The 25243-nt window shown below is 45.1% G+C and overlaps 2 protein-coding genes across 2 annotated transcripts in view; one reads left to right on the top strand and one right to left on the bottom strand.

Moving 5' to 3' along the window:
* The window catches only part of LOC145363549 (uncharacterized), a 55334-nt gene extending 35219 nt beyond the window's left edge, over positions 1-20115 (top strand). The window contains exons 6-8 of the mRNA XM_080218734.1: positions 3800-4186; positions 18679-19121; positions 19290-20115. Coding sequence (XP_080074860.1) covers positions 3800-4186; positions 18679-19121; positions 19290-20004 — 1545 coding nt within the window. The 3' untranslated portion in view covers positions 20005-20115. The remainder of the gene's footprint in view (positions 1-3799; positions 4187-18678; positions 19122-19289) is intronic.
* Positions 12505-13503, bottom strand: LOC145335547 (uncharacterized). The gene is made up of 2 exons (XM_080181347.1): positions 13339-13503; positions 12505-13242 (listed from the first exon to the last, which is right to left on the bottom strand). The coding sequence occupies exon 2, from the start codon at positions 12913-12915 to the stop codon at positions 12571-12573; it is 345 nt and encodes a 114-aa protein (XP_080037473.1). The 5' UTR covers positions 12916-13242; positions 13339-13503; the 3' UTR covers positions 12505-12570.
* Positions 20116-25243: the final 5128 nt, after the last annotated feature.

Below are 25243 nucleotides of genomic sequence, written 5' to 3'. Positions count from 1 at the left end.
CCTTCCCCTGCACACACAGCAGGTGAACACACTCTCCGCAGTGTGACTGCATCAATAAGTTTCCAGCTTCGATAAGGATATGAATCCTTTCCCACATTTCCATGGTTTCCCCATGGTGCAGGTGTCCTTTTGTCTCTCCATGCTCAACTCAGGTGACTACACACAAATTCCCTTCTCCAAACATGATCTTTTCAGGTTGTGAAACTGGCTAAAGCTCTTTCCACAGTCAGTTCACTGGAACACTCACTTGGATATGTGTGCCATGGTGCTTTTCCAGTTACATTGATGTTTAAAATCTTTTGAAGCTGACAGAAGAGACAAACATTTCCTTCAAAGGCTGGTGTTATTCAAATCTCGAGGAACTGAGTGACTCTGTTAGATCTTCATGTCATATTTGGTTTGTGATTTCTGTCTCTGCATCTTCATCATCTTATACCCTGAAAAAGGAGTTTATAATCATCATCACTGTCAGTTCAGGATAGAAATTCAGAACAGATGAGTCTAGTTTCTATAGAACATTATTTCCCCAAAAGCTGTAAAATATCCGTCCCACACACTCTCCCTCCTTTCCCGCTCTGCTGAATCTAATATTCACCTTCCCACCCTGAAGATGCTGACTCAGGCTGATTGACAGCTCCATGCTCACTTACTGCTACCTGTGTTGGACACAGAGACCTGAAAGCTGTGATGCTGGCTGCTGGTCTAAATACATATCTGTATATTTATTAAACTAAGCTTTATGCAACATTCACAGTATTACTTGAATAAATACAGAGATGATGTGAGGAAGAACTTAATTTCAACAGTGAGTGATCATGAACGGAACTTGCTGCTGACAAGAATGGTGGAAGTGGAGACAATCAATAATTTAAAAATGAAATTGGATGGGTACTTGAAGGAAATAAACATGCAGGAAAATGGGGATTTAGAGAGGGAATGGGACTGACTGGATTGTTCTGCAGATAACTGCTCGAGTTACCAAATAGACTCCTCCTGTGCTGTAATAACTCCCTGACTGGAAATATATAATTGTACAGTACTATCTTACAAGACTAGAAATAATAATGTACTTTACAGAACCATAAATATCTAATCTGTACCAACACTAAAGAACAACACTAGACATATCTCTGTCCTATGTTAATTTAGTGCCCCATAAATAGCAGGGCAGCATGGTAGCACATTGGTTATCACTGCTGCTTCATAGTGCCAACACCAGGTTTGATTCCTGGCTTGGGTCACTGTCTGTGTGGAGTTTGTACATTCTTCCCATGTCTGTGTGGGTTTCCTCCCACAGTCTGAAAAACATGTTGGTTAGGTGCATTGACCCAAACAGGTGCTAGACTGTAGCAACCAGGGGAATTTCACAGTAACTTCATTCCAGTGTTAATGTAAGCCTTACTTGTGACACTAATAAGTAAACTTTACTTTGTGTCAAGCTGAGAGAGCAAAGGATGTCAATGACTTTGAGAGAGAGAGAGATAGATTGGGCCAACTTTCCAAAGTCTGCAGCTTCCCTGGAATCACTTCCTTTCCCTTCAGTTGCTGCAAGACCCTAATTTTCCCCCAGAATGAGAAAAGAGATGGAAAGGTGGAGAAAAGAGATGGAAAGGTGGAGAAAAGACAGTGTTTTACTCTCAAATGTTGGCCTTTTTTTAAGGTCAAACCACATAAATAAACTCAAGTTAAATTAGGACAAAGTAAAAGGGGCAGCTCCCCAAAAGGAGGGCGAATAGCCCGAACAAAATCAAAGTACAAAGGAAATTTGAAAACATCAAATTAAGTCTGAGTCTGTCTGAAGCTCAATCTGGATCCACACAAAGCGCGCGCTCTGCTTCTTGGAGGACCAGAGTCCTTCCGGTCTTCCCACTCTTCCCATTGGTCAGCATCGCACCATGACGGCCAGGGGGTGGGCCCTCCACCACAAATGCGCGGCTTCCCCCTCTCCCTTGGACATGCGCAATCCCAGGCCGGGTGGGGGAGATCACCGAGCGGCTTCTCGCTCTGGCCGGAGCCGCCACCGGCTTGTCTGTAGTCCTCGGCTCGAGGAGGCGGAGGGGAATAATGGGTGGGGGCGGGGCTCTCGACACCGCGCGTCCGGACCTGCGCACCGGACCCCGGAGATGTCACTGCAGATTTCTATTGGCTGATTCAGGCAGGGCTCTTTGTGTGACGTCACAATGCGGAAGTTGGACATTGAGCTGCAAATGAAAATCTCTAGTGCAACATCTGGGAGGAAACCAGTGTCTCCCCCCTTTCCATTTCTTTTCTCATTCTGGGGTAAACTGGGGACTTGCAGCAACTGAAGGGAAAGGAAGTCAATCCAAGGAGGGTGCAGACACTGGAAAGGTAGGCCCTGGTCTCTCTCTGTCTTCAAGATATTGTCATTATTTGCTTAAAGGGACAGTGAATTAATGTAGGACAAAGATATGTCTCGTGTTGCATGCTATATATTAAATTTACCATTTATGGTTCTATTCTAAGGTTGGTTTATTATTCTTTCTGGTCTTATTATATAGTACTATATCTACTTTATATATTTCCACTTTATGGAGCAATCAAAAAAAGTCAAGTTCACTCTGATTCTGTCCCGCTCTCCCTCTAGACCTCGTTCCCCTGAAAGTTTATTTCCTTCAACTATACATCCAATTTCATTTAAAAATTTGAATTGCCACTTCTTCCATCACTGTCGCAGGCACCGAGTTTCAGACCATAATCAGTAACTGCCGATAGTAACCTCTTCCTCACTCTCCTCCATAAATCTAATCAATTGATATAGGTCTGTGTATTGCACACAATTCTAATGCATTAATACAGATGTATAAGTGACTAGCAATCCACATAAAGATTTTCAGGTATTAGCAGGAAAACAAAAGAATTTATCAATCAACCTGAATCAGGACTTTCAGGAGAGTTCTGTAAGAAGTCTCACAACACCAGGTTACAGTTCAACAGATTTACTTGGTGTCACGGGCTTTCAGAGCGCTGCTGAAACACTCATCTGATGAAGGAGCAGCACTCCAAAAGCTCATGATACCAAATAAACTTGTTGGACTTTAACCTGGTGCTGTGAGACTTCTTCCTGTGCCCACCCCAGTTCAATGCCAGCCTCTCCACTTCAGGAGAATTGGGAGGGCGAATGTTAGATACGACAGAATGAAAATGGAGGGAGAGTGCATGGGATGGAGATTTACAGCTTTTGGGGAATGAGAGAGAAAGAATGTTCCTGAGAAACTAGAATTGTCTGTTCTGAATTTCTATCCTGTACTGATAGCGCTGACTTTTATATGACCCTTTTTTTTTACAGGATATCAGAAGGTGAGGATTTACAGACAAAAATCTCAAACCAAACACTGTACTGAAAGTGATGACTTTTAAAAATTTCTTTTGCAGGATATTAGAAAAAGAAGATTTGTAGAAAAAAATTATCAAACCAAACATCACATCAAGATCTAGCAGACTGACTTGATTCATCAGTACCTGAAAATACTTGGCCTTTGAATTTGGAGGAAGAAATGTTTGCCTGATCTGTCAACTGCAAAATATTTTAAACGTCAGTGGACTGCAAAAGCATCGAGATACACACATCCGTGTGAGGGTGTTCCAGTGAACTGAGTGTGGAAAGAACTTTAATGTGTTACACAGCCTGAAAATATTGCAGCATTCACAGTAGAGAGAGACTGTGTTCTGTGTGCGATTTAACCAATTGTTTAACCTGGACAGTCACAGGGACACCCGCACCATGGAGAAACCGTGGAAATGTGGGGACTGTGGGAAGGGATTCAGGGTCCCATCTCAGCTGGAAATTCATCGACGCAGTCACACCGGGGAGAGACCGTTCACCTGCTCTGTGTGTGGGGAGGGATTCACTCAGTTATCCAGCCTGCAGCAGCACCAGCGAGTTCACACTCGAGAGAGGCCGTTCACCTGCTCTCAGTGTGGGAAGGAATTTTCTCAGTCATCCACCCTGCTGAAACACAAAGTCACTCACAGCAGCGAGAGACCCTTTAAATGCTCTGACTGTGGGATTGGATTCAAAAGCTCCCCAGTACTGAGGGCCCACCAGCGCATTCACACTGGGGAGAGACCGTTCAGCTGCTCTCAGTGTGGGAAAGGATTTGCTCAGTTATCCACCCTGCGGACACACCAGCGAGTTCACACTGGGGAGAGGCCATTCAGCTGCGCTGTGTGTGGGAAGAGATTCAGAGTTTCATCCCACCTGCTGAGACACCAGCGAGTTCACGAGTGATTCCAGGGGTTGGATTCTGCTGTTATTGTTTCTGCTCTCAATTACACCCAGGACTGCATTTTGTTCATTCTCACAGTTGGTCAATGGGAAGGGTCAGAGGGTGTCTTTCTGCTGGACTGGCCACTCTCATGACTTTGCCTCCAGTAGGCTGATGCTGTTTGAACATTGTTGCCCCAAATGTTCATCCAATTTCCTTTTGTAATTGTTTATTGTCTCCACTTCCTCCACCCTCACAGGCAGCGAGTTCTAGGACGTTACCATTCACTGCATCAAAATATTCCTTCTCACATTTCCCCCCCCCTACATCTTTGACCCAAAACCTTAAATCTGTGTCCCCCTCGTCTCTGTCCCTTCAGCTAAAGGGAACAACTTTTCTTTCCCTACCTTATCTAAACCTGTCAGAATCTTGTCAACCTGTATCAAATCTCCCCTCAACCTCCTTTGCTCCAAGGGGAACAACCCCAGCCTGACACTGACAATAAAGAACAAACTAAAAGAATATGTTAACCCCCAAATCAAATTGGAATGTTTAATTTCTGTTTTAAAGATATTATCAATACATTGCCTAGACATAAAGGAATTGAAAAAAACTCACCTTGTGTGTGGTTGAATAGAATATATCAATCTGGTATCCACCTAAGTCGAGTGAAAGTCTGGAATGTATAACTGGAAATCCCTTCCTAACAGCACTGTGGGCATACTTACACTACAGGCATTGCAGCAGTTCAGGAAGGCAGTGTTGGGGTTGACCGTGGCCGAGGCAGCTACATACAGCCACATATTCTGTTATAATTGAAGGACTGCAGATTGAATGTGAGGCATTATGGGACTGGACTGTCTTGACCACATTCCTGAATTCAGTTTCTGCAATCGCCCTCCGTCAAAGCTGCTTAGCAGGGCCCCAGCAGAGGACCTGGTGAGAATATTTACTTGGAATGAGTTAGAATTAAATTTATTCCAGGTCCGGCTGTGCTACCTGAATCTGTAAACAGGGGGTCTGAGCGATCAACAAAAGATGATTGGTAGTTGGTTAAGAAGTGTTCTCAGGCATTGTTTAAATTACTTAATCATAAATTTGTACTGAGAACTGTGAGAGACTTGTTGGCGAAGTGCACTCACCTGATGAAGGAGCAGCACTCCAAAAGCTCGTGCTACCAAATAAATCTGTTGGACTTTCCCCTGGTTTTGTGTGACGACTTACTGTGCCCATCTCAGTCCAACGCCGGCATCTCCACATCATGGCTTTCAGCAGACAGTTGATTTGTTTTTAAACCACCCGGAAACTCGTGTCCATTTTAGTTTGTAATTGAAGATTTATGAGAATTGGCTAAGGTGGGCTTTCAGCATTTTTAATACAAAAAGTGGTCTTGAGAAGCCAATTTGGTAGAGAGAGGTGGCGAGAGAAATCTTTACAGAGAGGTTTGAGAGCTGTTGGTTTTACAAGTTATCCATATTTTTGGAGCCGTCACTTCATGTCCTGGGGTCTGAGAGGGACAAAGAGAAGTCTATTCAATTGTTAATGTTAAGCTTTCTCTATTAACTGTTGATCAACACTTTGCTTTTTATCTTTCTGACTTGTTATATTTTTAATAGTTAATAAACTTTCTGAATTCACCATTTAAAATGTTTTTTGCCATACGTTAAGTCATATGGAACCTGGTGTGATTTACAATTCAGGAGGTTATTGCAAACAAGAGAACCCCATAAATCTTCATTCAAGTAAATCAAAGTTCCTACAAATGGAATGCTACCCTTTATTATGAGAGAAATTGAACATGGAAGTAAAGATGTTCTGCTGTATTTACAGTAAAAAGTCTGACAACACCAGGTTTTAGTCCAACCGATTTATTTGATAATACTCACAAGCTTTCGAAGTTTCCCTCTTCGTCAGGTGAATGGAGAGTTCTGGCCTCAGACAGAGCATATAAAGCACAGACAGTTTAGAGATTACTGATTAGAATGCGAATCTTTACACCTAACCTGCTGTTCAAGACCTGAAGTGGCTGATAATGTGAGTGGAAGGAGCACTGATCACAGGTTACAGAGATGTGTATTGTCTCCAGACAGTACGGTAAGTGAGGTTTTGCAAACCCAGGCAAGTCACGGGGGTTACAGATAGTGCGACATGAACCCAAGATCCCTGTTGAGACCGTCCTCATGTGTGCGGAACTCGGCTATCAGTCTCTGTTCAGCGACTCTGCGCTGTCGTGTGTCGTGAAGGCCGCCTTGGAGAATGCTTACCCGAAGGTCAGAGGCTGAATGCCCGTGACCACTGAAGTGTTCGCCAACAGGAAGGGAACAGTCTTGCCTGGTGATTGTCGAGCGATGTTCATTCATCCGTTATCACCAGGCAAGACTGTTCCCTTCCTGTTGGCGAACACTTCAGTGGTCACGGGCATTCAGCCTCTGACCTTCGGGTAAGCATTCTCCAAGGCGGCCTTCACAACACATGACAGCGCAGAGTCGCTGAGCAGAGACTGATAGCCAAGTTCCGCACACATGAGGACGGTCTCAACAGGGATCTTGGGTTCATGTCGCACTATCTGTAACCCCCGTGACTTGCCTGGGTTTGCAAAACCTCACTTACTGTACTGTCTGGAGACAATACACATCTCTGTAACCTGTGATCAGTGCTCCTTCCACTCACGTTGTCAGCCACTTCAGGTCTTGAACAGCAGGTTAGGTGTAAAGATTCGCATTCTAATCAGTAATCTCTAAACTGTCTGTGCTTTATATGCTCTGTCTGAGGCCAGAACTCTCCATTCACCTGACGAAGAGGGAAACCTCGAAAGCTTGTGAGTATTATCAAATAAATCGGTTAGACTAAAACCTGGTGTTGTCAGACTTTTTACTGTGTTTATGCCAGTCCAACGCCGGCATACCCACATCATGACTGCTGTATTTATACAGGGCGTTGCTGAGAATGCATTTTGAATACTGGCTGCAGCTCTGTCTCCTATTTAAGAAATGATACAAATGCATTAAGACTGGTTCAGAGGGGATTTAATAGATTGCTTCCCAATTCTTGGACCTCACAGTATAAATTTTGTCTGTTTTTTTTTCCTTGCCTTTGGCTCAGACAAAGGATCATTCTGACTCAAAATGTTGTCTCTAATCTGTGTCTAAAGAAGCTGTCAGACAATCTGAGATTGTCCAGCATTTTCTGTTCTTATTGCAGATTCCAGCAACAGCAGAATTTTGCCTTTATCTTGTTGGATAAGGGAATCAGAAGCATCGGGGTAGAATGAGAACGTGGAACTCAACACATGTAGATCGGCCATGATCTAAATAAATAGTGGAACAGACTCAAAGGGCCAAATGGCCTACTTCTGCTCCTCTGTTGAATATTGGTCACAAATTCCTGAGAATTGTGAAACAAGGCTGGAAGATTCGCCTTGCTTGTGTTAGCAGGAAAATGTCTATCACTGTGAAAGACTGTTCGGGATTAAAGATCGCCAAACTGGGAAAGGAAAATAATGGAAATAAACCCTTGGAGAGTGAAGAATCACTTTGGATTGGTTTTTGGAGAACTGATTGTCAACATCCCAAGGCTGAGTGGGATATTTGATTGTGTTAAGAGTAAAAGGGCAATATTCCTGACAAAGAACAGTGTTTAGTCATTGTTGCTTCAAGTTTGTTGGAGTAAAAGTCCAACAACCTGAAGTTTTGTCATGTGATTCTTTAATTTGTTCACTGGGTTTAGAGTTCATTTCTAAAAATTATTGATTGTCACAGAGATCCTAGCATTTAAAGCCACAAGTTTTGATTTCCCATTTGAGTCTGGGGCTCAATGACAGCTAGGCAACAGAGCTGAGGGCTGAATTTAGTTCAGAATAACTGGACCTGCGCCCCAGTTGGGAAACTGCCTGGGCCTGGAACTAATAGACAGAAAGGTGCTGCAGGACGGACTGGGAAATGAGCCTCCAACCAATTGTTATATCAGTCACTGAGAGCTAAAGTGAAACCCGTCTCTTTAAATACATATACATAGAAAAGGCTGCAATGAAATCTGTCCCTTTTTAACCTGCACAAAAGCAGGAGGCTGAGATTGACAGGGTGCAGGAGTCCATTCAGCCCATTGTGCCCCTGCTATCTCTTTGAAATGACTCTGATTCAGTCAATGGCAGCACTGTGGTTAGCACTGGTGTCTCAATAGCGCCAGGGAGCTGGGTTCGATCCCTGGCTTGGATCATTGTCTGTGTAGAGTTTGCACATTCTCCCTGTGGGTGCTACAGTTTCCTCCCACGCTTCAAAAATGCGTGAGTTAGGTGTATTGGACATGCTAAATTGTCCATTAGTGTCAGGGCAATTAGCAGGGTCAATATATGGGGTTACGGGGATAGACCCTGAGTGGGATCATTGTCAATGCAGGCTCCATGGGCATAGGGATTCTATGATTCATCCAACTGCTCTCCTCTTTCCCCACAGCCCTGCCAACTCTTCCCTTTCAAGTCTTTACCCTTTGAAAAGATTCTATTGAATCTGCTTTCAGGCAAATCAGAACAAATAAAATCTCATTTCCCTGTCTAGCTCCTTTACCAATTACCTTAGAGGGACACACTTCCTGTTAAAGTGCCTCCCACTTTCCCTAAAGTCCATCAATCTCATCAGGAAAAGACCAGCAAAATCAAATATTTTTACTGATAAAAGTTTATTAATGAAACAGAAAATGACTGAGGATCAAAGACAACCAGAGTAAAAAGATATTCACAATGTTCTGGACACAAATGGTTTCTCTTTAATTTATCTGTATCCTGTTCCCTGCCCTCTTTGTGGAACACCCTCCCCTCAGTCCACAAGCATGACCCTGACCTTCCGCTTGCCATTAGAATTCCCCACCTTGCTCTCACGCTCACATTTCTGTCCTCCGCCTGCTGCAATGTTCCAGAGAAGCCCAACACAAGCTGGACAAACAGTCCCTCATCTTCCGATGAGGCACTTTACAGCCTTCTGGACTCACCATTGAGTTCAACAACTCCACACCCCGAACTCTCTCCTACATTTTGATTTGTTTGAGTGCCTGTCTGCATCTTGTCTTCATGTATTTTTGCTTCCAGACTGAGCTGTCTTTTATTCTGCCATTAACACCTACTCTGGATCAATACTTTGTTTCTTTACTACAGCCTTTACCTCTCCCTTTGCCCTTTTGACATTTCTGTTCTTTGATCTTCCCACACTCTAATCAATCCCTGACTTTCCCTTGTGCTCTTCCCGACCATTATTTGGTGACTAATTCAAACTCTTTCAAGCATTCCAGTTTAATGTGACAACAAGGACAGGAGCCAACTCTTAATTCTCTTAACAATCTTCCTTTATTGAATACTTCAGGTACCATCTCAAACTTATGATGGTTGCAACACTTTAACTCTTTATTGAACATTAACTTTAATTATTTAACTGAAAGTAGACACTACCCAGTTAGAATGAAGTCTATTCCTGATGTAGAATCTGTCCTTTTGGTCCCTGATGGTGCTCTTCAGGGTACATCTTCGTCTTGTGATGGTCAATCTCTAGAGTTATCACTACAGCCAAAAAACTGCACGTCCTTTATCTACAAAGTGTTTCAACTTTCCAGATGATTCTCTGGCACCCAGCCAATGGTATAATCGGAAACCGATCACGTGCTTTGAACAGCCAATGAGATTACTTGTAAACAACTCCATTATCCTTGATGCAGAATGCATGTAGCTCACATCATTGCCATAAAACTCGGTGCCATCATGTCTACCTCAATGCAAACAACTTCCCATATTTGGTCAACACAGGAAGCTGCAGGTCACAGTTCCCAGACTAGGTCATGACTGTCAGTAACTCTGCAGCCTGCGTCTGTTTTTAGTTATAAGTTGACTGAAAATCCCAGCATGCTTAATTCTCAGTCACCATTGCTTTTTAAAGCTAATTATGGAAGTCAAAAATCCTTGTTATAGTCGTTCTGTGTCCATCTACATGACTGTACCCCTTTTCTCACCAACATCAAACCCATCACATCTCTCCCTCTCTTTAGTTCTGAAGTAGAGTTACATTGGACGTGAAACATTAACTCTGTTTCTCTCTCCATAGATGCTGCCAGACCTGTTGTGTTTTTTCAGTTCTTTTTGCATTTATTTTAGATCCACCCATGGGGGTGAAAAACACTGTTTACTATCCGAGACAAAATAAATGTCCTTCATCAGCTTTTGTGGATTGTTTCAGTGGAAATGTGCTCTCCCAGGCTCAAAGAGTATCAGCCCACTGGAAGCAAAGTCACGTATAAGCCAGTCCAACAGAAAGAAACCCTCTGTTGGCAGGGTTTGCAAAGTGGCTGGGTATCACTGAAACTTCAGCGAATATAAAGACTCACGAAATCAAGTGTCCCAGTTTAAAGATGTATCTTTTATTTGACCAGCGAGTCACAGGGAGAGATTAGCAAAGAGTCCTAGGCCCCTCCAGATGTAGAGCAGCCTGATATCTCCAATAAACTCCAACAAATACAGTTTAGGACAGATCAATTATACATTTTTCTTGCCAAATTCTTCCCCCTTTCGTTAACTTTGAGTCAATCATCTTCGATACATTAAATCATTCACAACATTAGTCACATACTTTAGACAATTACATTTCGCCCCTTGACATAAGGAGATGTCATTGGTCCATGGAATCTGGATGCTTCCTCTCCCTATTGATGATTCAACTTCCTCTACTGCCTAGCAGGTGCTAAGGTCAAAGTTAATCTTCCCACCATTTTCGTCCATGTCACTAGCCACATCAGACTAATACACATTCTCACGTCTGAGAAGGCATTCTCTTATCTAGATAGAGAATGACTCTGTTCATAAGCAGCCTTGAGAATCTGACTGCATGCAATTCCCGTTGATAAGAACTTGCACATTCCGAGATTTCATTGTTTCTGAAGAATGTGGCTCTGTCTGAAAGTCCCCATACCATCAGATCTTGTGGCAACTTGCTCTTGGCTAAATCGCTCAATCATAGAACATAGAACATTACAGCGCAGAACAGGCCCTTCGGCCCACGATGTTGCGCCGACCAATTAAAAAAGCAATGACCCTCTAACCTAAACCAATCCCTTTCCATCCATAAACCTATCCACAGATCTCTTAAACACCCCCAAACTAGGTGCATCTACAACTGCAGCAGGCAGGGCATTCCAATCCCTCACCACCCTCTGGGTAAAGAACCTACCCCTGACATCCGTCCTATAACTACCCCCCCCTTAATTTAAAGCTATGCCCCCTCGTGCTAGCTTTCTCCATCCGAGGAAAAAGGCTATCACTGTCCACCCTATCCAAACCTCTAATCATCTTATATGTTTCAATAAGGTCCCCTCGAAGCCACCTTCTTTCTAATGAAAACAACCCCAAATCCCTCAGTCTCTCCTCATAGGACATTCCCTCCATACCAGGCAACATCCTGGTAAACCTCCTCTGCACCGTTTCCAATGCCTCCACATCCTTCCTATAATGTGGGGACCAGAACTGCACACAATACTCCAAGTGCAGCTGCACCAGAGTTTTGTACAGTTGCAACAATCGCTCTATAAAAAAACAGTTAATACATTTAACATACCAAAACAGGCATTTAAATCACAATCACTTGTTTTAAATCTCTCACTGCATTCACATGTGTGTAGAATATTCTCTTGTTAGCTGACAAGTCTGATTTAGAGTCAGTTAACTCAATGCTGGTAGTTCAGTCAGTGCCTTAAATGCCTAATGGTTTCAAATCTTCTCTAACCTACTCATATTTTTTTTCCTTTTCCTCAACACCCTCATACCTCACCAGCTATCAAAATGAACATGATTCAGTCCTAGATGTGATTAACCTGGTGTTGTGAGACTTCTTACTCTGATTAGAGCAGCAATAACAGCAGAATCCAAGCTCCAGCATCACTTGTGAATTCACTGGTGTCTCTGCAGGTTGGATAACTGAGGGAATTGGCCTCTAAATGTTCTGACGTAGAAGTGGCTTCAAAAGTGCTGGTGAATGGCCTCTCCCTAGTATGAATTCACTGGTGTGTCTGTAGGTTGGATGATGTACTGAATCGCTTCCCACTCTGAGAGCAGGTAAATGGCCTCTCCCCTCTGTGAAATCGCTGGTACCTCTTCACAGCATTTGAACGTCTGAATCCCTTCTCACACACAGTGCAGATGAATGACCTCTCCCCAGTGTGAATTCGCTGGTGTCTCTGCAGGCTGCACTAACTGAGTGAATCCCTTCCCACAGTCAGAGCAAGTAAACAGTCTCGCCCTGGTGTGAACTCACTGGTATCTCCGCAGAATGATTGAGTGAGTGAATCCTTTCCCACACTCAGAGCAAGTGAATGGTCACTCCCCAGTGTGAATTCGCTGGTGTTTCAGCAGGCTGGATGACCATTTAAATCTCTTTGTGCAGTGAGAGCAGCTGAAAGGTCTCTCCTCAGTGTGAACGTGCTGGTGGGACATCAGATCCTGAGAGCTGTTGAAGTTAGTCCCCCATTCAGAGCATTTAAAGGGTCTCTCATTAGTGTGAATGAGATTGTGCCTTAGCAGACTGGGTAAATGAGTGAACTCCTTCCCACACACAGAACAGGTGAATGGCTTCTCTGTATTGTGACTGAGTCGATGAATTTCTAGGTCATATGGAGACCAGAATCCTTTTTCACAAACCCCACATTTCCATGGTTTCTCCATTGTGACTCTCCAGGTTGACGATCAGTTGAAGTCTCGTCCACACACAACATGGGTAATCTCTCCCAGCTGTGATGTATTTTTAGGCCTTGTAACTCTTTCCACGTTCAGCGCACTGGAACACTCTCACTCAGGTGTGTGTGTGTGTCTCGGTGCTTTTCCAGTCACACAGACATTTAAAACCTTCTGAAGCAGACAGAACAGAGACGTTTTCTACTTCTAGATTCAAAGGTTGATGATATACATGTCCTAATGAATTGAGTGACTGTCAGATCTTGACGTGACGTTTGGTTAGAGATTTCTATCTGTAAATCCTCACCCTCTGATATCCTGTAAAAGGAATTTACAAAAGTCATCATTGTTGGTGCAGGATTGAAATTCAGAACAGACAATTCTATTTCTATGGAACATTCTTTTTTTCATTACCCCAAAGTTGTAAATCTCCATCCCACACACACTTCCTCCATTCTCACTCTGCTGTATCTAATATTCGCCCTCCTAATTCTCTGATGGTGCTGATTGAGAGTGATTGACAGGTCCTATCCTGCAGCACAGAGAGCTGAAAATCTCCATGCTAGCTGCCAGACTATAATGACAGGACTAAAAATGTGTGGAATATACAGACTGGATTGACTTCCTTTCCCTTTCAGTTGCTGCAAGTCCCCAATTTCCCCCAGAATGAGAAAAGAAATGGAAAGGGGGAAACATTGATTTCCTCCCAGATGTTGCCCAGAGGAGGAAGTTTCACTCTGAAGCTCATTGGAGAACTTCCGCGTTGTGACGTCACACAATGGAGCCCTGCCTGAATCAGCCAATAGGAATCACTCTGCTCCACGGTGACGCCTCCGGGGTTCCAGTGCGCAGGCCCGGGCCCGCGGATCCGGGAGCCCCGCCCCCACCCTTTGCTCCCCTCCCCCCTGCCCCCTCCTCGAGCCAAGGTTTCCAGACAAGCGGCTGGCGGCTCCGGCCAGAGCGAGAAGCCGCTCGGTGGTCTCCCCCGCCCCGGCACTGCGCATGTCCAAGGGAGAAGGGAAGCTGCGCATGTGCAGGGGGAAGCCCATTTCCCCTGACCTGCGTGTTGAGGCGTTGACCAATGGGAAGAGTTGGAGGACCGGAAGGACTCTTGTCCTCCAGCCAATCGCGTCTCGTGAATGTTCTGAATGCGGAAATTGGCTGACGAGGTTCAGACTAAACTTCCTCCTTCGTGCAACAGCTGTGAGGAAATCCAGAGGTTTTCTATAGGTATATTAACGGCAGGAGATGACTGGAGAAAGAATAGGGTCCATTAGGGACCAATGTAGTAATTTAAACTGGGAGATATTGGTGGGGTTTTAAATGAATACTCTGCATCTGTGTTCACCGTGGGGATGGATGATGTAGGCACAGAATAAGAAGTCTCACAACACCAGGTTAAAGTCCAACAGGCTTATTTGGTAACGCAAGCCACTAGCTTTTGGAGCGCTAGTGGCTAGTGCTACCATATTGGGTGACACCAAGATTGGGGGAAAGGCAAATTGTGCGGAGGGTGTGGAGAGTCTGCAGAAGGATCTAGATAGGCTGGGCGAATGGGCCAGGAAATGGCAAATGGAATTTAATGTTGGCAAGTGCGAGGTGGTCCACTTTGGTAGGAAGAATGGTAGGAAGGACTATTACTTACGTGGCAAAAAACTGCAGCAGGCGACGGTGCAGAGGGACCTCGGGGTCCTTGTGCATGAGTCGCAAAAACCCAGCCTGCAGGTGCAGCAGGTGGTCAGGAAGGCGAATGGGATGCTGGCCTTCATAGCGAAGGGGGATTGAATATAAAAGTAGGGAGGTCTTGCTGCAGCTGTATAGGGCATTGGTGAGGCCGCAGCTGGAGTACTGTGTGCAGTTTTGGGCGCCGCACCTGCGCAAGGATATTTTGGCCCTGGAGGGAGTGCAGAGGAGGTTTACTAGGCTGATACCGGAGTTGAGGGGATTGATTTATGAGGAGAGGCTGAATAAACTAGGCTTGTACTCGTTAGAATTTAGAAGAATGAGGGGAGATCTCATTGAGACGTATAAGATGATGAATGGGATGGATAGGATAGAGGTGGAGAGACTCTTCCCGCTCAAAAAAGACAGTAGGACTAGGGGGCACAGCCTCAAGATAAAGGGGGGGCGGTTTAGAACGGAGTTGAGGAGGAACTTCTTCACTCAAAGGGTGGTGAATCTCTGGAATTCTCTGCCCGTTGAAGTGGTGGAGGCTGCCTCGCTAAATATTTTTAAGACGCGGGTTGATGGGTTCTTGATAAGAGAGGGGATTAAGGGTTATGGGGAGAGGGCGGGAAAGTGGAACTGAGCCACGACACATCAGCCATGATCTTATTGAATGGCGGGGCAGGCTCGAAGGGCTAGATGGCCTACTCCTGCTCCTATTTCTTATGTTCTTATATAAACCTGTTGGACTTTAACCTGGTGTTGTGAGACCTCCCACTGTGTTTACCCCAGTCCAGTGCTGGCATCTCCATATTGTAGGTACGGAAACCAGGGAGAGGCTTTGTGATTCACTTCAACAACTTAACATTGAGAGTATAAAACCCTTGCTGTGGGTGGAATGTATTCCAACCTGCTGTGGGAGGCAAGGGAGGAGATTGCTGTGACTCTGACGCTACTTTTCAAATCTTCTCTGGCCGTAGGACAGGTGATGCGAAGATGCCAGCTTTGGACTGGGGTAATCACAGTAAGAAGTCTCACAACACCAGGCTAAAGTTTATTTGGTAGCACAAGTCACTGGCTTTCAGAGCACCGCCCCTTCATCAGGTGAGTGGGGGTTCTGTTCCCAAATAAGGCATATAAAGACACAAATCCGATTTACAAAATAATGGTTGGAATGTGAGTCTTTACAGGTAATCAAGTCTTAAAGGTACAGACAAATGTGGGTGGAGAGAGGGTTAAGCACAGGTTAAAGAGATGTGTATTGTCTATTGCTTATTGCCTATTGCTTAGTTGCCTATTGCTTCATGTCGTTAGTGTGCTTAAACTGGACCATCTCGAGGGCAACATGACAGCTCAGAGACTATCTCTGTTGCTGTGCGGACACATGGATTTGGGCCTGTGTCTGTGGGAGTTTGCACGTTCTCCCCGTGGTTGCGTGGGTTTCCTCCGGGTGCTCCGGTTTCCTCCCACATCCCCCAAAGATGTGCTTTTAGGCTGATTGATTGGGTACTAAAATTGTCCCTAAATTGGACCTCCCTGATCCTCGCACGTTAGGCGTAGACTAAAATCATGAATAGGTCACTGAGATAGTAGGACGGCGGCGCGGGCTCGTTGGGCCGAAGGGCCTGTTTCCCGTGCTGTGTTGTTCTTTGTTCTTTGTTCTTTGTCTCCAGCCAGGACAATTAGTGAAATTTTGCAAACCCAGGCTGGAGATAATACACATCTCTTTAACCTGTGCTTAACCCTCTCTCCACTCACATTTGTCTGTACCTTTAACACTTGATTACCTGTAAAGACTCGCATTCTAACCATTATTTTGTAAACTGAGTGTATGCCTTTATATGCCCTGTTTTTGAACAGAATTCCCACCTTACCTGATGAAGGAGCGGCACTCCAGAAGCTAGTGGCTTGTGCTACCAAATAAATGTGTTGGCCTTTAACCTGGTGCTGTGAGACTCCTTGCATACGAGAGGTGCACGGGGACTGGAAGACGGCTGATGTTGCACCATTAATCAAGAAGGGAAAAAAATAGCAAATTATAGGCCAGCGAGTCCAGCTTCAGCAGTAGGGAAACTACTGGATAAACTCTGAGGGACTGAGTTAATGTCGGCTTGGGGAGGTAAGGGTTAATCAAGGTTGAGCAGCATGGTTTTGGCAAAGGGAAATCGTGTCTTACAAATGTAATTGAATTTCCAGGGAAGTGAGTAGGTGGATAGATAAGGGTGGTACAATTGATGTAGTCTACATTGACTTCAGTAAGGTTTTGTCAAGGTTCTACAAGGAAGCTGATGATAATGGTAAGAGCTCATGGGATCCACGGCAATTTGCTCAACTAGATCCAAAATTGGCTTAATAGTGTGCTCGCTGGTGTTCTCCAGAGGTCAGTGCTGGGCCCCTCATTGTTTGTAGTGTACGTAGAAGGTATGATGAGTGAATTCACGGGTTACACAAAGATTGGTGATGTGGTAAATTGTGACGAGCAAAGCCTTGGGTTCCAGGACAATATAGATGGGCTGATCAGATGGGCAGAACAGTGGCAAATGGACTTAACCCTGAAAAGTGTGAGGTGAGTTATTTTGGGCCAATCTAACAAGGCAGGGAAATGTACAATGAATGATCGGACCCTAAGACATGCAGATCACAGAGACATTGATGTCCATACCCATAGATCTCTGAAGGCAGCAGGACATATAGTTAAGAAGTCACTTGGGATAATTGCCTTTATAAACTGAGGCATTGAATATAAAGGCAGAGAGGTTATGATGGAACTGTATAAAATGCTGGTTAGGCCACAGGCGGAGTACTGTCTGCAGTTCTGGTCACTACACTATAGGAAGGATGTAACTGCACTGGTGAAGGTGCAGAGGAAATTCCCCAGGGTTTTGTCTGGGCTGGAGTGTTTCAGCCATGAAGACAGACAAGATAGGCTGGCGGTGTTGTCCTCGGAGTAGAGAAGGCTGAGCATGGACCTGATTGATGTGTACAAGATTGTGAGGGACGTAGGGTGTATGGGAAGGCACAATTTGCCTTAGCAGAGGGGGCAAGAACCAGCAGGCATAGATTTAAGTTAAAAGGGTGTTTATTGGCGATATGAGGAACGATTCTTTCACTCAGAGGGTACTGGGAACTGACTGCCTGAAGGGGTGGTAGAGGTGGGACTCTTCACAATGTTTAAGGAGTATTTCGATGAGACTTGAAATGCCATAGTAGACAGGGTTGTGTAGAAAGTGCTGGAAAATGGGATTAGAATAGAAAGGAGCTTGATGGCCAGCACGGACGTGATGGGCTGAAGGGCCTCGTTCTGTGCTGTAAAACTAAATCACTCTGTGACTCCCCTTGACGGCAAAAACTTCAAGATCATCATCAGTCCCAGCCCCCTGTGTCTTAACTAAATGAAACCATCAATTTAAAACATTTTTAGCCATATTTCTATTAGACTGGCAGCCTGCATGGAGATTTTCAGCTCTCTGTGTCCAGGACAGGAAGCAGTGAGCATGGGTCTGTCAATCAGCACCTTCAGGAGAATTGGGAGGGTGAATATTAGATACAGCAGGGTGAGAATGGAGGGAGAGTGTGTGGGATGGGGATTTACAGCTTTTGGGGAATGAGAGAGGGAAAGAATGTTCCGTAGAATCTAGAATTATCTGATCTGAATTTCTATCCTGTACTGACAGTGATGAATTTTGTAAATTCCTTTTTACAGGATACGAGAAGGTGAGGACTTGCAGACAGAAATCTCAAACCAAATGTCACATCAACGTCCTCACTCAGTTCATCATGATCTGAATATCGTCGGCTTTTAGAAACCAGAAGGAGAAATATTTCTCTGCTCCTGAAGGCTTTAAGCATCAGTGTGACTGGAAAAGCCCCAAGACACACACACACACACACACACAGCGGAGTGAGTGTTCCAGTGCACTGAGTGTGGAAAGAGCCTTAACCAGTTACACAGCCTGAAAATACATCGCAGCATTCACAGCGGGGAGAGACCGCTCCTGTGTTCTTGTGCGTGGACGAGGCTTCAACTGATTATCAAACCTGGAGGGTCACAAGAACACTCCCACCATAGAGAAACAGTGGAAATGTGAGGACTGTGGGAAGGGATTCATATCCCCGTCCCAACTGGAAATTCATCAACGCAGCCACACTGGGGAGAGGCCCTTCAAATGCACCCAGTGCGGGAAGGGGTTCACTGTGCTTTCCAACCTGCAGTCACACCGGCGGGTTCACACCGGGGAGCGACCATTCACCTGCTCTCAGTGCGGGAAGGGGTTCACTCAGATGTACACGTTGCGGACGCACCAGCGGGTTCACACTGGGGAGAGGCCGTTCGCCTGCTCTCAGTGCGGGAAGGGCTTCACTCAGTTGTACACGCTGCAGACACACCAGCGGGTTCACACCGGGGAGAGGCCGTTCGCCTGCTCTCAGTGCGGGGAGGGGTTCACCCAGCTGTCCACGCTGCAGAGACACCGGCGCATCCACACTGGGGAGAGGCCGTTCACCTGCTCCGTGTGCGGGAAGGGGTTCACCCAGTTATCCCACCAGCTGAGGCACAGTCTCACTCACACCGAGGAGAGACCCTTCAAATGCTCTGACTGCGGGAATGGCTTCAAAAGCTCTTGGGAGTTGCTCTCCCACCAGCGAGTTCACACCGAGGAGAGACCCTTCACCTGCTCTCACTGCACAAAGAGGTTTAAAAGCTCGTCCAGCCTGCGGGCGCACGAGCAAGTCCACAGCGGGGAGAAACCCTTCACCTGCTCTGTGTGCAGGAAGGGATTCATTCTGTTGTCCAACCTGCTGAGTCACAACGTCACTCACAGCGACGAGAGACCCTTTAAGTGCCCCGATTGCGGGAGCAGGTTCAAAAGAGCCGCCGATCTGATGTCCCACCAGCGCATCCACACCAGGGAGAGGCCGTTCTCCTGCTCCGAGTGCGGGAAAGGATTCACTCGGTCCTCCCACCTGCGGGCGCACCAGCGAGTTCACACCGAGGAGAGACCCTTCACCTGCTCTCACTGCGCAAAGAGGTTTAAAAGCTGGTCCAGCCTGCGGGCGCACGAGCGAGTCCACAGCGGGGAGAAACCCTTCACCTGCTCGGTGTGCGGGAAGGGATTCACTCGGTCGTCCAACCTGCTGAGTCACAATGTCACTCACAGCGACGAGAGACCCTTTAAGTGCCCCGATTGCGGGAGCGGATTCAAAAGAGCCGCCGATCTGATGTCCCACCAGCGCATCCACACCGGGGAGCGGCCGTTCTCCTGCTCCGTGTGCGGGAAGGGGTTCACTCGGTCCTTCCACTTGCTGACGCACCAGCGAGTTCACACCGGGGAGAGACCCTTCACCTGCTCAGAGTGTGGGAAGAGATTCACTCAGTTATACAGCCTGCAGAGACACCAGCGAGCTCACAAGATATAACAAGGGTTGGATTCTGCTGTTATTGCTGCTGTTGATCGCGTCCAGGACAGAGTCCTGTCCCTTCTGACAGTGGGTGAAGTGAGGAGGTCAGAGGGTTTCTTTCTGCTGGATGACCACTCTCGTAACTTTGCCTCCGGTGGGCTGAAGCTGTTCGAGCCCCGGGGGAGCACATTTCCACTGAAACGATCCACAAAAGCTGATGAAGGACATTTATTTTATCCTGGATGGTAAATAGTGCTTTTCCCACCACGACAGGTAGATCTAAAATACAGTAAGAACTGGAAAAACACAGCAAGCCTGGCGAGATCTGTGGAGAGAGCGTCAAGAGTTAATGTTTCATGTTAAAATGTAACTCTACTTCGAAACTAAAAAGTTCTAAACCAAAGAGGGGGAGAAATGTGATGGGTTTTGATGCTGGTGAGAAAGTGGGGAGGGTCAGGTAGAACAAAAGGGGAAATCAGGGATTGGTTAGAGGGCGGGTGAGATTAAATGACAAAAATGTCCTGGAACAAAAGGGCAAAGGGAGAGCTAATGATTGTAGTAAAGAAACAAAGCATTGATCCAGAGTAAGTGTTAATAGCAGAATAAAGGATAGATCTGTCTGGAAGCAAAAAAAACATGAAAACAAGATGCAGACTTGGCAAAAAAACAACAGATCAAAATGTAGGAGAGAGTTCAGGGTGTGAAGTTGTTGAACTCAGTGTTGAATCCAGAAGGCTGTAAAGTGCCCCATCGGAAGATGAGGGACTGTTTGTCCAGCTTGTGTTGGGCTTCTCCGGAACATTGCAGCAGGCCGAGGACAGGAATGTGAGCGTGAGAGCAAGGTGGGGAATTCTAATGGCAAGCGGAAGGTCAGGGTCACGCTTGTGGACCGAGCGGAGGGTGTTCCACAAAGAGGGCAGGGAACAGGCGACAGATGAATTAAAGAGAAACCGTTTGTGTCCAGAACATTGTGAATATCCTTTTACTCTGGTTGGTCTTTGATCCTCAAGTCATTTCCTGTTTGTTTTAACCATGTTCTGTTTCATTAATAAACTTTGATCAGTAAAAATATTTGATTTTGCTGGACTTTTCCTAATGAGATTGATGGACTTTAGGGAAAGTGGGTGAGAGGGGTTAGCAGGCTCTTTAACAGAAAGTGTGTCCCTCTGAGATAATTGACAAAGGAGCCAGAGGGGGAGATGAGATTTTAATTTTTGACACAGCGAGTTGTTCTGATCTGCCTGAAAGCAGATTCAATGGAATCTTTCCAAAGGGTAGAGACTTGAAGGGGAAGAATTTGCAGGGCTGTGGGGAAAGAGCAGAGCAGTTGGATGAATCGGAGAGTCCTTTCAAAGAGATAGCAGGGATATGATGGGCTGAATGGACTCCTCCTGCAGCCTGTCAATCTCAGAGCCTCCTGCAGGTTAAAAGGGACTGATTTCATTGCAGCCTCTGCTCTGTATGTGTATTTAAAGAGACAGGTTTCTCTTTATTTCTGAGTGACTCCCGATATACAGTTGGTTGGAGGCCCATTTCCCAGTCAGTCCTCCAGCACCTTTCTGTCTCTCTATTAACACGGCGCCCATGGCAGTTTCCCAACTAGGGCACAGGACCCATTATTCACAGTTAAATTCAGCCCTTGGCTCTGTCGCTTGGCTGTCATTTGACACAAGCAACAGAGAGACAGAAAGATGCGCCAGAGTCAAATGGGAAGTCGAAACTTGTGGCTCTAAACCAACACTTCAACATTTGTCAATCAAATCCATGTTATTTACACTGGGAGTTTTATTATTAGATTTAAGCACTGGAGGGAAAGGGTGGAGTTTTTAAAGGGTAAATTTCTCTTTCTAATGTTGTATTGTGTATAGTATCAGCCGTGGCTCAGTGGGGAGCACTCTCACCTCTGAGTCAGAAGGTTGTGAGTTCAAATCCCAATCCAGGGACCTGAGGACAAAAATCAAATCCGACATTCCTCACCCAGCACTGAGGGAGTGCTGCACTGTCAGAGCAGCCTTCTTTCAAATCAGGTGTTAAACTGAAGCCCTGTCCGCCCCTCTCAGTTTGGTGTAAAAGATCCCACAGCCACTATTTGGAAGAAGTGCAGGGGAGTTATCTCCCGGTGACCTGGTCAATATTTATCCCTCAAGCAACATCACTAAAAACACATCATCTGCTCACGATCACATTGCTGTTTGTGGGATCTTGCTATGTGTAAATTGGCTGCCGTGTTCCCCACATTACTGCGGTGACTACAGTCAGTGGCGGATTAACTCCCACCCAGACCCCTAGGCTGAGCTTTAGTAAGGCCCCCTGACCCACTCTCCGTTGAATAATGTGATGTTAGATAACTTATATTGTTGTACTATGTATAATGTACTACGTGTCAGATCATAAAGTTATACAAATCAATTACAACCCTTTTATTCATTTATCTTTCATTTTCTTCACATTTGTACTTTAAAAAGCTTCCGTGTTCTTTGGACTTTAGGGAAAGTGGGTGAGAGGGGTTAGCAGGCTCTTTAACAGAAAGTGTGTCCCTCTGAGATAATTGGTAAAGGAGCCAGAGGGGGAGATGAGATTTTAATTTTTGACACAGCGAGTTGTTCTGATCTGCCCGAAAGCAGATTCAATTTCCAAAGGGTAAAGACATGTAAGCCAACAGATTGAAGCATGTCTGATTCAATGTGCTGAGTACCAGATTTAAGTATGCACCAAAATAAGTATGTATACATATTATAGCATGACAATAAACTCTTTGTTGCGTTTATTTTATATTTATTTGCATGTAGTACAAGTCCGGGGGTGAAGCTCCTCTATTTATATATATTTGTTATATTAATTCACCCACGGGATACGTTTATGAAAGTTTATTCACCCTTAACGGGTTAAACCAATTATTTTTGCTCTCCAGGGGGGCCCCCCTCCCTCTCCTGGCCCCCTAGGCTTAAACCTACTCAGCCTAACGGTTAATCCGCCACTGACTACGCTCCAAAAGTACTTCATCAGCTGGAAAGCACTTTGAGACGTCCCGCGGTGGTGAAAGGCGCTATAGAAATGCAAGTGTTTGAATTGAAGATTTCTGTTCTCTGATGGTGTTTATCTGGAACCGAATTGATTTTGGCCACTCCCAACTTACCGTTGAATAAATTCACTTTGGTTCGGACAAGACTTTAACCAATTAAGGCAAAGGCAGAATTCTCTGGGTAGTAAATTTAAAAAGAAGTTTATTGAATGAAAAAGGTTTTCTGAACAACTTTGAGACATTTATCTTTTATAACTTCATGCGAGTGATCAGTCTGTAGAAGTGTAACCCTCTCTGGCTCCTTCATTGACAGGAATTCTTATGGAATTCAGCCTCGGGAGTTTGATTCTTTCTCTGACAGTAATTTTCTTGGGAATCAGTCTCGGGAGTCTTCAGTACTCAGCTGATAAGGAAGACCTTCGAAACCTCTACGTTTATCCCCAAAATGACCATTACCTCGTAGGCCTGTTCTAAAATGACAATTGGTCAATTTTTTTTTACTGACACCACCTTCTCTCGTTATGTTAGACAGGAATATAATAGAATATGTCATACCATCCCTTTATCTGACTCCCTTGTTCATAGTTTCAAATGCTGAGGCTAATCAGAGCTTGAAGGTCTCTCTCACCAGTACATTTATCTTACAGGGGGCATCCTGCGGTGGTGAAAGGTGCTTTAGAAATGCAAGTGTTTAAATTGAAGATTTCTGTTCTCTGATCGTGTTATCTGGAACTGAGTTGATTTCAGCCACTCCCCTGAACTTACCGTTGAATAAATTCACTTCGGTTCAGTCAAGACTTTAACCAGTTAAGGCAAAGGCAGAATTCTCTGGATAGTAAATTTAAATAGAAGTTTATTCAATGGAATAGATTTTCTGAACAACTTTTAAGACATTGACTTTTACAACTTCATGCGGGTGATCAGTGTAACCCTCTCTGGTTCCTTCTTTGTCAGGAATTCTTGTGGAATTCAGTCTCAGCAGTTTGGTTCCTTCTCTGACAGTAATTTTCTTGGGAATCAGTCTCGGGAGTCTTCAGTACTCAGCTGATAAGGAAGACCTTCGAAACCTCTACTTTTATCCCCAAAATGACCATTACCTCGTGGGCCTGTTCTAAAATGACAATTGGTCAATTTGGTCAATTTTTTTTACTGACACCAGCTCCTCTCATTATCTTAGACAGGAATATAATAGAACTGTTTCATCCCATCCCTTTATCTGACTCTATACACTCCCTTATTTACACAGTTTCAAATGTTGAGGCTAATCAGAGCTTGAAGGTCTCTCTCGCCAGTACATTTATCCTCATTGTACATTCTTTACATACACGTCAATGAAGCCTTTACATTTTAAAGCAAATAAAACCCAGCCTTTTTCAATAACTATTGATTAATTATTCATTGATTAAGTATAACTCAATCGAGGCTTGTTTACTCATCTGTTACTGACTGGCAGCTAATAAATACAGTAATACTTAATGAACACATTTAGTCAATGCAGTGTGGTTGACTCTGAACTGCCCTCAGAACAAGGGCATCTAGGGATGGGCAATATACGCTGGCCAACCCGTGGTGCCCATGTGTCAAAACTGAATAAGGTTAATACAAGATAAACTGGTTCGAAAAGACGCTTGGTGGAAGCCAATATCTTTCTTCCTTACTTGAACTGAATGATCAACCTCATTCTTGAACCAGATGTGACAGAACATAATGTCCTCAACTGGTCAAATTGATTCAAGAAATGATAGAGCACAGAACGCTACAGCACAAACAGGCCCTACGGCCCACAAGTTGCGCCGATCATATCCATACCTACCAGGCCTATCTATAACCCTCAATCCCATTAAATCCCATGTACTCATCCAGAAGTCTCTTAAAAGACCCCAGCGAGTTCGCCTCCACCACCACCGACGGCAGCCGATTCCACTCACTCACCACCCTCTGAGTGAAAAACTTACCCCTGACATCTCCTCTGTACCTGCTCCCCAGCACCTTAAACCTGTGTCCTCTCGTAGCGACCATTTCAGCCCTGGGAAATAGCCTCCGAGAATCCACCCTATCTATACCTCTCAACATCTTATAAACCTCTATCAGGTCACCTCTCATCCTTCGTCTCTCCAGGGAGAAAAGACCGAGCTCCCTCAACCTATCCTCATAAGGCATGCCTCCCAATCCAGGCAACATCCTTGTAAATCTCCTCTGCACCCTCTCAATAGCTTCCACATCCTGATTATTTTA

Source organism: Carcharhinus amblyrhynchos, unplaced genomic scaffold (genome assembly GCF_965287045.1).
Source record: "Carcharhinus amblyrhynchos unplaced genomic scaffold, sCarAmb.v2.hapA scaffold_39, whole genome shotgun sequence".
NCBI lineage: Eukaryota > Metazoa > Chordata > Chondrichthyes > Carcharhiniformes > Carcharhinidae > Carcharhinus > Carcharhinus amblyrhynchos.
The sequence above is the reverse complement of the archived record's forward strand: the minus strand, read 5'-3'. Positions and strand labels throughout refer to the sequence as shown.

Bases quoted from the DNA above. Each gene is read 5' to 3' on its own strand.
- LOC145335547 (XM_080181347.1), bottom strand. From the start codon at position 12,915: ATGGAGAAACCATGGAAATGTGGGGTTTGTGAAAAAGGATTCTGGTCT.